Source organism: Lepisosteus platostomus, chromosome 4 (genome assembly GCF_059453375.1).
Source record: "Lepisosteus platostomus isolate fLepPlt1 chromosome 4, fLepPlt1.hap1, whole genome shotgun sequence".
In the NCBI taxonomy this organism is placed as follows: Eukaryota; Metazoa; Chordata; class Actinopteri; order Semionotiformes; family Lepisosteidae; genus Lepisosteus; species Lepisosteus platostomus.
In genome coordinates this window covers 66764625-66778140 of record NC_142614.1, presented here as the reverse complement: position 1 = coordinate 66778140, position 13516 = coordinate 66764625, and the positions used below count along the sequence as shown (strand labels likewise).

Genomic DNA, 13516 nt, shown 5'->3' with positions numbered 1-13516 from the left:
TGAAAGTTTTAGTAACCCGCAAGAGAGACTGCAAAGTCTGTTGATGGTGTATTGAAGTAGAAATAAAAGTCATTGTTCCATTGTAAAATCTGATAATACCCATTAAACATAATTCTGGGGGCTCCTGACAGGGCTTAATGAGTAAAGATGCTGACTCAGACCACAGGTTGTGCTCTGTGTTTTCAAGGCTGTAAATCCAAACCTAGGGCAGTTTGAAAAGTGGGAAAGCTTGGGATTGCTCATCTTCTCACTGCTTTCCTACACCTTACTGGCTGATGTGAGTGAAAGGCAAGCTGATCTTCAAGCCCTTCCTCCACGTTCATCTGCTGTGGAACCTCCAGTGTTTCAGATGGAAAATGGCTGCACAGCTGGTCACGTTGTAGGAGCACATCTATGTGCCTGAAGCTCTCTTGAGTAGATATAGGAGATTTTTCTTTTTTTTCCGGGAGCTGAGTACATTAAAAATTGTCTGTGCCTGTTTGGGTGTGTATATAATGAAAAATAACTAATGCCAATTCACAATTAAAAAAAATTGCATTTGTGTTTGTTACATTCTATATCAGGTTCATCGTGTCTGAACAATTCTTCTTAAAGTTCCAGAGACAGAGAAGTTCATGTTGTTATGTACCGTTTTCTGCTTAGTGGAAATAATGCACAAGTGATGCATTTATACCGTATTTTATTCCAACTGGAAAAGTGCAGATACAAGGTAAAATGTTTCAAAGCGCTATTTTTCTGTTGATCAAAAGCAGAAGTGAACATAATGAACTGCAAAGTCCAACCTGTAATTGAGCTTCTAAAACCACCAGGCCTTTTCTTTCATTAATCTTATATTCTCTGCTTAACAAGTATAAATACACAAGGAATAAGCAAAGCATTTAGTGCCCATCGCCAGCTGTAATAAAAGCTTGGACTATTAGCAACAGAATAATACAAATGAATGTAGAATTATAAGGACAGGCTGTGCTTATCCAGCTGTGATAGCCAAAAAGGTAATAAAACATTCTTTGATATGATGGTGATAAATCTGATGAAGCTAAAAACAGCACTGTGTAGAAATGACTAATTAAAGTGTGACATTTTGCTATTCTTGTACTGAGATTTTTATCACTCAGAATAGTGCTATGTTATTTGGGAACATTCCATGAAATTAATAGGTGTAGACCTCCTTATCTCTCTTAACATAGCTTTGAAAACCCAAATCACATTCTGGGTTTTCTGGAATTACACTTGGAAATTTAATTTTAAATCACTCGAAATGCAATTAAAAACACAATACTGCATGGCTGTTGATCTTTTCTGCTCTTGTCTATTACTTCAAATGTATTGTTCTAAACAAAGTCTTTAGGGCTCTTTGCAAGTTAGTTTTCATGGCAAGTTAATGTCTTGGGGTTCCTTGAAGGTGGGGATTTTCTGGAATTCATCTTGTTTCTTCAGGAAAAGCTGGGCTAAGATGAAGTCAGCTGTGGACTGGAAGTAAATATTCATATCCAAGGTTTGCAGCTGTGGAAAAAATAGCACATTTTGACGTTTATCACAACTGAATTGTAGAGTAGTTGTGAATGTAGGCAGTATAGAAATTGTGAGACAACTTTAAAAAGCAGAATTTCTTGCCCTCCTATTCTGAATAATAATCTAAATAAGTATTATGGTATTGGTAAGGAGGAAAGAAAGTCTGTTAGTCATCAGGATTTCTTTTTCTTATTCACTAATTGATAGTACTGTAAAAATTGTCACACTCAATCATATAAATAAGATATTGTAGGTGGAGCCCAGTGTAATTCTCTTACAAATTACAACTCTTTCCTGAAAAATACTATGATGTCATAAAGTACTATGCTGTAAATGCATCGTGTAAAACGTATGGTGCTATACATATGTTGATTTAAAAAATATATTTTCACTTCAGTAACACTGTAGTACCTGACGCAGCTACCCACCTGAACTACTGCAGTAGTTCTAGTTTAGAACCAGCAATAAAATGGCAAGAGAAATATGAATATCAGTGCAACTAATATGTCCGACTGTTCAATACAAAGGGAAAAATAAAATATTTTTTTTACCAATGTGTGTATAATGTGTAATGTACTTTCCTTCCTCTGAATACTGTTTGGTAAGATGTGGTGGATATCAAGAATATGTGCTTTTAACACATGTAACCGTAAATATGACACAGGCTCAGGTACAACAGTTTTTCCTTTTTTTGTAATATAACATGGACAATACAATATAATCTTATAATAAATAAGATATTAATAATACAAGAATGTAATTTTTCTTTTCTTGCACTGCATCTGACCTGTCCATTCCCCACCAAGTCATACAGTTCCCAATTTTGAATTCTCATGTAGCATAACAATACTAAAGGGAATGTAATTTATGACAGGGTTTGTTGTTATCAGCGTATACAGTACTTGCCACCAAAGACAAGACTGCAGGAGATGGCTATTAAATGTTTTTTAACATGTTACAGCTAGATGGGGGTGGCAAACTATTGTCAACATTTCCAGTTCTGGTTTACCTTGGCTAATTAAGTTCTGGGGGAATGATGAAGAGTGATCAACAGTCCAAGGAACAGAGGATAAAAGGCAGAGAGAAGATTGGACAGGGGATGGACAGAAAGACCCGAAGTGAGAGAGGAAACAATGCCAGATGGGAGGTCCAATCAGCCTTTAACACCAGATACGAGTTAAGTATTTGAACCTTATTGCCGTTCTGTTGTTTTTAGGAAACTCTGATTTCCTGAATAAAGAATCCCTCGGGGTAAAAACGGACTCTCCCTCATTAGTGGATGCACTTTTAGGATAAGGAGATACTGTAGGTATCCTGCTCGCTTTGTAGCCTCCAGTAGCTTCTTGTAGCCTTTTATAGTGAGATTTAACTCTACATTGAACTGTTTGGTTTAGAAGGTAGGTTTATAACTATTTTTGGCCTGTATAGGTGTTATGTTGGATCTTTGAAGACTTGGAAGCAGTCTGGAGATTTTTCTGGTTAGTCCGGATGTAGGCATCTCATACAGTATGTCTAGTTTGCATATACTGTAGAGTAATTTGTATGTTGTATTTTGTGTTGTATGTATTTTAATTAATTTGATTCAAACTGAGTGTGCCTGATTTATTGCTCTTTTCATCAAAGCTGTTGCAGAGAACAAAGATTTTAGGTGACTGTAATTACACCAACTGCTTGGTACAGTATGTTCTTGGCATATATTTTACAATTCGGTGGTGGTTATGATTATTTTTAATTATTGATTATCGTGCTTAGTCAATTTCCAGTTTTTTTCTGGTAATTTCACAACGTTCTTATCCTCCTATTTGTAAAAATATATGACCAAAATCGCCACGTCTAAGCATTGGACATACTATTTTGTGTTTTGACGTACAAAAGTGACAGGGGCATTGCTTTTTAAACCCTTGCATTGCTGCAAGCCATTTAGTATGGATCCTAAGGGAATGATACAATATCTTTCATCGTCCCAGGTGTATGAGAAAGATAAATAGTAGGATTTAGGAGAAGGATGTGTTGAGTTCAATACTCCAGAGATCAACATTCAGTTTTATTGATAAATTCTACTGTCTAAAAAAGGAAATCACTTTCCAAACTGAAAGGGGATTGGATTTCTCTCTGCTCATCACTGGAAACTTTCTTTTAGAAAACATAACCTTTGGTCCATATTACCTTAAAGGCACACTCTGAAAATATACAAGGGAGTTCCACACATAGAATTCAATACAGTTAATGTAAGGGGCTTAAGTAATCAAATGTCTTCTCACCTCATTGCCAGTGCTGTATGCAATGACCAGGAGCAAGTCCTCATCACATGTGCTCTTAATGTAATGGTGAGTGCCGTGAGGGAAGAAAAAGACATCCCCCTTCTCAATGTCAAAGTTAACCACATCCCTGCCAACGACACCAACCTGCAATGGAAACGCATTGCATAGGATAAATTTTACACCTAAAATCTTTGCATTCATCATCTACAAAGTACTAGTATATGCTTTTCTTGTTCTCTGGATAAATATTAAGAGGTATTTAAATATTCCTGAATATCTTGTTGAACTATTTATGTTCTAAAGATGATATGACTAACTTATCAGTCCCAGATCTCAAGACCATAATAAACACCATCTGTCTTGTATATTTTAAGTTCCTCTTGTGTAGTTATTCCCTTGAGTTGAGGTAGTTTATCAATGTATTAATATTTATCAATATTTTCAGCCACAGTACAAATTACTTTGCGGTCATAATCCTATAACTGACACTCATCTCCAACTACAATTTCAGTAAGTGATTGGAAATTACATAGAGCGCTCTCCTATTTGGAATATGCCAAGATAACTTCGTAAGATAACTAAGCTGAATTAAATTAATTTAAAATACCTCTGAAATTCTATATATCGGCAGTCAGTCATTTTGTAGAGTTACAGCAGAGGTCAGTGCCAATACCATAATTAGAACCGTGTTTCACTTGCAGTTGAAATATTTGTTTTCATATGTATAAACAGACTAAAACTGAGTTTGGAATGTGGAGAGCAGAATGCAGAAATGCACACAAGAACAAAGTTGATTCAATTATCTGAATCAGCTAACATGCTAGTAATAATATTTAATGTTCTTTGGAAAAGTGGCCATAAGGGTTATAAGGGCTGCAAGACTGTGGCTGCTGGGGACTGGGACATTGGACTCTGCCTGTAAAAACGTATTCCAGAACAACTGCAAACAGCTGCGATACAGCAAACAACTGCAAATTTGATCTGTGAAATACATACGACATACAGTGGCTCCCATAAGTGGCATTAAGACAAATACTCAAAATAACTGTTTTATAAGTATCTAATACTTCTGTGCTTGATGTCTCAGCCTGATGTAAAAAGTCAAAAGGGAAGTTTCGCAACACCTGCCTTACTTCTTACTTACCTTCCCACAGCCACTAAGCACATAACCCATTTCATTGGCATTGAAATGATAGTGGGGTTGCCGCATCCCATTAGTGAAGATCCTCATTGTAGCAATGGTTACAGTGTCCTCATGCTGAGAGTCAGTACATGAAATTAAAAGATGAGACAGTTGAATATTCTACTTCCACTGTACTATTCTCCTCTGACTTCATCCGAGCTGAGTTCATGTACTCTACAGTGAAACAAATGTCTTCTAGAGAGGCAATGAAGCATTACGGTGAGGTCAAATGAAGGAAGTCACTCTAAAATATAAAACCTGGAAGATCACATGTAATCCTGTATCAGAATGGGTTATAAGGAGTTACAGAGAAGATGCTTGTAACACACGTGATCAATTAAGAAGGACACTTCAGAGACTTCGGAGTGAGCAGCAATCAAGAAGTCAACTGGATACCCTTTGTGTCACTTCACAATCATTTAACAGCAACTACAGTACTAGTCACTACTCAAATACATACTGAGCAGTTTTGACTGTTACAATTCATGCAAATTAATCTAATAAAATCTCCCTCTCCTTAAATTCTGCACTCTTTTTTTTACACTAGGTTACACATTGTAAAATTTGGTCTTCAGTTCACCATTACATACCATAGACAAATGACCATCGTGAATAATTAATGATTCAAATGTAATCGTATTTGAATTCAAATATCATAATTTAATTTAAATGTCATATTGACAGTTACAGCAACATTTTATAGAGAGAATAATTGTAAATAAAATTCAATACATAAGTTCATGAACATAGTGGTGATTAGCAGTTGGTGAGCAGATGAATGGTGCACTTTTTTCATTGTCTTTTAGATTAGATACAGATAAGAAATAATTTATCACATTTAAAAAGCACTCTCAGTTTGCAGTTTTTTTCATTTGTGTAGACTGCAATTATTATGTTTTAACTCCTCCATTTTTACACAATTAAATATATCATATATGAGAGATTTATGTTAAAAAGAGCCACATTATCAAACAATTAAAATGAAAATAAAGTGATGTAGAATAATCCCTGTTGTATACAGCTCCCATCTGTTGTATTCATATTGTATGTTCAGTTTTGTCTGAGACAGTAGTCTCATTAAATTAAAAAAGGTACTGTTAACATAAGTGTAATAAATTAGCAGAACAGAAAAAAATGCACTTTAGCTGTTACAGTTTACAGTTTTTTTGCACGTTCACAGAAGCCTTGTTTACATTCTCTGAGGAATTACCTCTCCCCAATAATATTTGTGTTCACCAAATGCAGCTTTGAATATTGTGTAATATCTTTTTATTGTTCATAAATATTTGCCTATTTCTTGGAAAGCAGTAAGGATGAATTACTCTGATTATAAGCCTGTCTTACCTCATTGAGAGATTTAGCAAATATAATTTCATTTCTAGAAAGTCCGGTCTGGTCTTTAGTATATCTTGCCCACTGTATGATTCCACCGGGATACCTGTACTGCTTGGAAGCTAAAACCAACAGGATAATTAGTGCCATTTGATCTTCAAAACCCAGTTGAATTTATAAAGACATTTGTTAAAATAAAACATAATTTTACCATATTCCCTTCCCAAAAACTCTATTCTTCAGGGACAGAGGGCAATGTGGTTTTGATTCCATTTGAGTAATTTGCTTTTGAACTGAGATAAGCTTGCTGAAGTGAACTAGATTGCAAGTTCTCAGTGATTTATAACCTCTAAAATCTGAATTACAGCCTTTGAGGACTATATCTGGACATGTTGGCTTGATCTATTTAGTTGTAATTACTCCGGGTCTCAGACCAGTAATGCAGATTTTCCCTCTCAGATGGGCAGTACTTATCAATTTGATTAAACTTTTGTTCTGTTGAAAACCACTAGAAAAATAATATTATTTTCATTGCTCACTAACTGGTTGGGCTATCCAATGTAGGACCTTTTGAAATTGTGGTTCCCACTACACGATGCAATTTATGATGGACATCTTCAAATTTCCATTGAGCTCAAGAATATTCAAATTGACTCAATAGCATCTCAGCACAATCTGGTAGGTTTTGTACATGAAAAACATTGTACTCGATAACGAGGTGGGAGGACATTTGCTGCAAAATTCTAGTGATTGTGAGCTACACCAGTGGGATAGAAATTCTAAATGGCCATCTGAAAGCTGATAAATTGGAAACCTAGATCTATATATTTTAAAAAATAACTTTTAACCAAATGGGAAAAGAAAAAAAGTTTATTTTTACCTTTCAGGTCATAAAAGTATCTTGCCACAAGGAAGTCCCTAGACTGTGTATAGCTGGCCTTCCTCACCAGCTCATTGAGATTGGGAGGAAGGTTGACTGCCTGGTTCTCTGCAGGTTGCTTAAAGGACCTAATGAAGTCCACCCCACCAGCTGGCTAAAATAAAAAAAAAGTAACTCAAAGTTTTGCAGGACTTTCATACAGTAGGAGCACACAATAATAATATTACAATACAATTATTATAATACTATATTATATATCAATTATATAATATAATAATACAAATTAAAATTACATGTACACAAGTAATGCAAAAGGTTTAGATTTAAACATGCTTTAAACTAGGATAGAAAATTTATTGAAGTCAAATAAACTCTGGGAATGGCCAGCAGCCATATCACTCTGCAACTCACAACTAGCAACCCACTGAAGCTAAGCAGGTGTGAGCCTGGTCAGTACCTGGATGAGAGACTTCCTGGGAAAAACTAAGGTTGCTGCTGGAAGAGCTGTTAGTGGGGCCAGCAGGGGGTGCTCACCCTGTAGTCCATGTGGGTCCTAATGCCCCAGTATAGCGAGGGGGACACTATACTGTAAACAGGTGTTCAGGTGCACTATGGCTACTGTTGCATCATCCAGGTGGCTGCTGTACATTGGTGGTGGGGGAGGGGAGTCCCCATTAGCTGTAAATGGCTTTGAGTGGAGTGTCCAGAAAAGTGTTATATAGTTGTAAGCAATTATTATTATTCTAATTTTTCACACCTAGTAGATAAACAAATTGTCCACTAGGTGGATAACAAACCAATTTTTTGCAGTATCTATTTTTATATGCAATACATTTCCAATTTGTTACATTGTTTTGTTTACATTTACAAGATTTATTTTGGAGGACAAGGCATGATTTCTTCTGCACAGTGTGAGTGATTAGATGTTATCATAGTCATCCCAATTTTAAACAGGTAAGGGCTTATTCCATGCTGAAAAGAAATGAAAAGAGATACAATGTTTCAGCTGTGAAGCCTTCTTCTGGTGTTTTTTTTCTTTTCAGCGTGGAATAAACCTTTACCTGTTCCTTTGCAGCCTACACTTGACGCAGCTCCCTACTTGAACTTCTTCAGCCCATTTTAAACATATATTAAACCCCCCACTGTGTACAGAATTGGTCTGAAATGGACACACATGCTGACCTTCATTCGGCAGGGAGAACACCCTGGAGATCGGCCAAGTCACCGATGAACACCGTGCTTACCTTAAGGGACCGAGCGGCAATGTCCTGCGGTGTGGCATAAAACACGTCATCTACGTCACGGGTGACAAGCTCTTCGTGAGTGGTGAAGAACAGCACAAACAAGCAGTCCTCCTGCCCCACACACTTCATCCAGTGCAGGGTGCTCCTGGGGAGGAAGATGACCTGCCCAGCCGTCACATTGTAAGACGTCACGGAGAAGGGAGCTGAGTCCAGGATACCGATCCATACTGTTCCCTGAGAAAAGTCAGACATTAAAGAACAGCCAACGAGAGCTTCTTTGCAAGTATCATGCAGGTCCTGCATGTCAGTCAACTAGAAACTATACCAAGAGGCACTAGTATAAATGCACCAAATGCGCATTAGACCTGATAACATTTGTTGAGGTTTTAATGCCTCCAATCATATATAGTAATACTAAATAGAACAAAAAGACAGCTGTGAGAATGTTCTGACTGCAGAAAAGTCCATACTATAGAGCCCCTTTTCTCACTAACATTTCAATTCAGGTCATGACATGGTGTCAAGTAGGTCAGACAAGCATTTTCACACTGCAGTTTAAACAACGTGGGTCAACCCAGGATCAGAGAGGTCCCAAGGTGCATTACACATTCTAACTCGGTGGAAAAACTTGCATTCCTACCATGCCCGACCCCTCTAGAGATGAGAAGAGCTTTTCATGCACAACTGCTTAGTCAAACAAAAGTCTAAATGCTATTTTTGTTCGGGTAAATGCATACATTGTCATTGCAATGGTAGTTTTTTTAGCTACACTGTGGATTTTGCAGACTGTTATATTGTGATATTGTGTATGGAAAAGGTATGTTCCGGTGAAAATGTTATGACAGATTTTATAATACAATCTAATTAATGTTGAGCTTTTTTTTCCTGTAAGTGTATTCTATTTTACCTTCATATTGACACATTTTACCTACCAGAAACTGCCTATCAGCCCCCTCACCCCCATACACACACTTTCAAAAATTATTGACAAAATATCTGAGGAGATTATGCACAAAAATGAAGTTTTAATATGCACACCCCCAAATCATTCAGTACTTTGACCTTGAAACGGGCCAATGTTGAGCACTCCTCACAGCTTAAAATTACTCATCTTAAAGTAGGTGAGATATATTTACAGTATGCTAAGGAACATACAGAGAATAACACAATATTAGGTTAAGAATGTACCACTTTTATCAGTTGACTATATTGAGTCTGGATGCTGGGTGTACCTTTGGAGCAGAGTGTTGAATTGTACAGCTGAATAGACAAGACTTGTTTCTACTGTTGACAGACTTGACAGACCTGTTTTTATTTTGTATTGCTTTCCTACACATGAAAGGGCCTAGCTAAACAACACCAACTATTATTTGCTAATTTCTAAAACTGCTGTCAAAGACAACACTGTGAGGCACTTTACCTTTTACTATAGATATTTAAATGATAATGATGAAGGTTTTGGAGGGCCTGTAAATCAAACGTATGCCACAACATACAATCTTTACCCTTTAAAAGTTTGAAAACCTAAAGAACACATCTGAGTGTCTGAAGGTATTGTTGACCTCCAACTTTTAACAGTTTACTCAGCAAGGCAAGCATAAATATTCTGTTTTATTCTTCAGTCAAAGAATTTAACTATGATCAATGGACGAACTGGCACATTCACTATCACTTAAGCCATTAGTGTCTTAGATACTTCATACTTTGGCACTGTTTGTATAAAGGGGTCTATTGAGCATAAAGCTAACTCCAAGGAAATATTCACAGCATAGCGAACATCAATTTTACCGTTGCCAGGAACCCGTGCTCATTAGCATTGAAGTGCCAATGGGGAACGCGACACCCATTGGGCTTAATCAACAAAGTGGAGGCGGTCATTTTAGCATCATTGGCATTGATACTGCTGCCAAACTCCTCCTCTTCTTTGGTGTCGTAGTCTTTGGGGTTCTTCCGATACCTTGCCCATTGGACCACTCCGCCTGACAATACAAATTTCTGTCATCAAAGACAAAAATAGAATAAATTCAACAATTTGTATGACAGAGAAAAAACTCATTGTTAATCAGCTGACCTGGTTGTTTTGATCTTTATGAAATGTATACTATGTTGGAAAGGTAAGGTGTTGTGAAGGTGTTGTGAAATGATGTTACTAGCGTGTCAATACCAGAGGAAAAATGCAATGCTGCCTACAAATTATATGACCTAACCTGAGTTGAGAGTGTGGATCCGCGTCAAACTGAGACTTGAAAAAGAACAATTAGAGATTAATTTCATGTTGACAGTAAAAAAGAAACAGAAGAAGGTTGAACATCTAAAACGTTGTACTTTTTCTTCTGTCTGCTCTCCTTTGTACATAGAATTAACCTCTCCTTGTTGTCAGTTTGGATGGTTTATGAAGGTTTATGGAGGGCTAGTTGTTGAGGGATGCAATAACATTCATAGCTAATGGTAAAATGTTGCAACTGTTTCCAAAAAGAAAAAACCTTATCTCATCTTGATCATCATCTGATGAGAGGGTTAGGTTTTGGAGTGTAGTCATCAGCATTCAATTATGCTAGTCTACAATAAAGTCACTTTACTGTTTCAAAACTTTTGAAGGGCACTGCAGCATTTATTGTGCTAGATTTATTGTAGTAGAGAATGGTATTGACCTAGAGCTAAAGTAAGTTTTACAACCCAACACATCTTTTCTGCGGTAGGTAACTCTGAAATACTGGTAATGAAAGGCAGTCTCATTAGCTCCATCCAAAACTATGTTTATTCCTGGTATGTTTATTCCATTTATTCCTGGTATGATTATTCCTGGTAAGTGGTAACATGGAGCCTCTCCCAGGATCACAGTGCACAAGACAGAACAAGACTCTGTACAGCATGCCAGTCTATCTCATACTAGTATACAGAAACACACAGGGACACTTTGCTTTTCTATTCTAAGCTGCCTAGCGTTCTAGGCATCACCTTTGGCAAAGCTAGTAACTAAGACTTGCTCACCACCTGTGCTATATTTGCTTCACCCTTTTACAAGTACAAACATCATTTATGCGCTGGATAAAACCCCTTAAAGGAGACTGCTGCCCAAAATAAGGCTGAGAACATGTACAGGAATTCAGTGACATTACATTCCTAATCAAACAGTTAATAATTCAGTTTCATTTCACTCCGGAACATCAAGGCACTCGGACCTCTTTATCATGTATACCACTGTATGTGAATGACACCCCTTCTAATTCAAAACGCTACCGAGAACACTGTCTAATTGAGCAGCACAAATGTACCATAAAGAGGTTAAACAGGGATAATATACCTGAAAATCTGAAGATGCAGCATGAAAGATTGACACAATATTTTTTTGTGAAGAGGAAATTTGTGTCAGACCTATTAAAATCAGCATGAGCCTCATACCTTTGTTTTCTCCATCTGATTCAAGTACTTGAATTTGGGGTCAACTGGAGGATTCGAGCTCAGCAGCTTGCTGCTTTCCTCAGGTTTCTCCTTATTGGGTAGCCTCAGAGAAGGGGTGAAGAGAACTAAGGAGACCCCAAGCGTTATGGTCACAAAGGAGGCCAGCAGGCACACAAAGAAGGTCTTCATCAGGGAGGTGCAGGCTCTCGTCTGAAAGACACCAGAGTAAATGGGCTTATATTGCCAAGCATAGACTGTTAATCCTAGCTCAATGCATGTTGTACCTCGAATGTCTCCAGCTTTATAACTATCTTCTATTTCACAAACTCTGCCATAAGGCACATTAGCAATATAATACGTGTTCTTAAGCACTATGATATTTGACCATTGCTTGTTGATTGTTGCTAAAAAAATTAACATTTTCTTGATTTATAAATTTTTAAAAAGGCTTGTATTTTGCATGTTTATATAAAAACTAAGTAGTATAGGCCACCATTGGAAAACCATTTATATCAATTATTTATCTTCATTCAAAAACAAAGCATGTTTTCCTTAGTCCTCAACAATGAAGATACTTTGAAAACTCACCTGGTGTCTTTGTTCCTGGTCTCCCATCTGGCACTTGCTGTGGAGACGTGCCTTTTCACTGGTGGTTTCATAATTGTTAAAGTTCATTGTTTAAGACCAAATGGAGAATTTCTTTCAAAAGCAGACAAAAATTATTTGTGCAAAAGTCAAGTGCAAATGGATTAAAAAAATCTACTCATGCTCCTTAAACTTTTTGAATCAAGCGCCGCTGATCCTGTTGTGTTGCAAGCTGTGATGCTCCATTCTCCTTTTATAAGTACGGCAAAGGACTGCAGAGGGAGACGTTCATTTCCCTTTAAGCAAGAATTCAAAACTGACACTTACCTTCCTCTTAAGAAATAATTTATTGTGCAATAAAAATGAAACTTATCTTTGGAAACAGTGTTAGCTGTCTTGACGTGACTGAAATTTCCTTCTACCAATTTAATAAGATAATGCTGTACAATGTCAACGTTTTGTTCCACTTTGTTGGAATCTGGATATTTACATTTGTAACACATAGAAGCTATCCAAAGACTTATGGAAAAGTACTATTAAAAGAAAGGGTGAATTGCTGTACAGTTAATGGCAAATGTTTCATTATTATTCTAACAAAGGGAAATTTCAGCCAACTTACGACGGTTGACTCTTTCCAAAGATAACACTGTGGTTTCTCAAGTTAAAACTGTGTTTGTAAAGAGGAAGGTAGTGAACAGTTTTGTAAGCTTGCCGAACACAAATAATTGTCACTTTGTTATAGCAGCTGGGAGCTAATATGATTAGCAAGAAATTCAAATCCTTTCTGCACATAAAAATACATTCTCTCATGCTATGACTTTGAAGGTAAAGTTCCATTTTGAAGCAGGCACTGTAGAAAGTAACGCAGAAATAAGTCACTGTAATCTATATTGTACACTTGAAGCTGCTTATCAGAGCAGCGAGTAGTAAATCCTGTATGTGCACTGACAACCTTCAGTCTATGCGGCCTGTCCTTCATCCTTGGTAGAGATAGTTGTTTGACCATTGCAAACAGCAGTAGATTCCATGTGTGCCACAGCCTTGCTTGAATTTACAAGCTGTTTATAAAAAAAATTTTCAGTCTGCTTCTGCATTACTTTCTAGACTGCCTACTTCA

At 36.9% G+C, this 13516-nt stretch overlaps 1 protein-coding gene across 1 annotated transcript; it reads right to left on the bottom strand.

Annotated features, from left to right (window-relative positions):
• Positions 1-662: 662 nt before the first annotated feature.
• LOC148673644 (uncharacterized) lies at positions 663-12666 on the bottom strand. Its single transcript, XM_088630344.1, has 9 exons — positions 12403-12666; positions 11815-12024; positions 10201-10407; positions 8413-8646; positions 7169-7322; positions 6301-6410; positions 4918-5031; positions 3774-3917; positions 663-1503 (listed from the first exon to the last, which is right to left on the bottom strand). Exons 1-9 carry the CDS (start codon positions 12487-12489, stop codon positions 1369-1371), a joined length of 1395 nt encoding a protein of 464 aa, XP_088486470.1. The 5' UTR covers positions 12490-12666; the 3' UTR covers positions 663-1368.
• Positions 12667-13516: the final 850 nt, after the last annotated feature.

Bases quoted from the DNA above. Each gene is read 5' to 3' on its own strand.
- LOC148673644 (XM_088630344.1), bottom strand. From the start codon at position 12,489: ATGAACTTTAACAATTATGAAACCACCAGTGAAAAGGCACGTCTCCAC. The intron at 3,918-4,917 runs GTAAGTAAGAAG...TTTCCATTGCAG, and splicing joins TGCTTAGTGGCTGTGGGAAG to GTTGGTGTCGTTGGCAGGGA. The intron at 1,504-3,773 runs GTGAGAAGACAT...TTTTTTCCACAG, and splicing joins CATACAGCACTGGCAATGAG to CTGCAAACCTTGGATATGAA.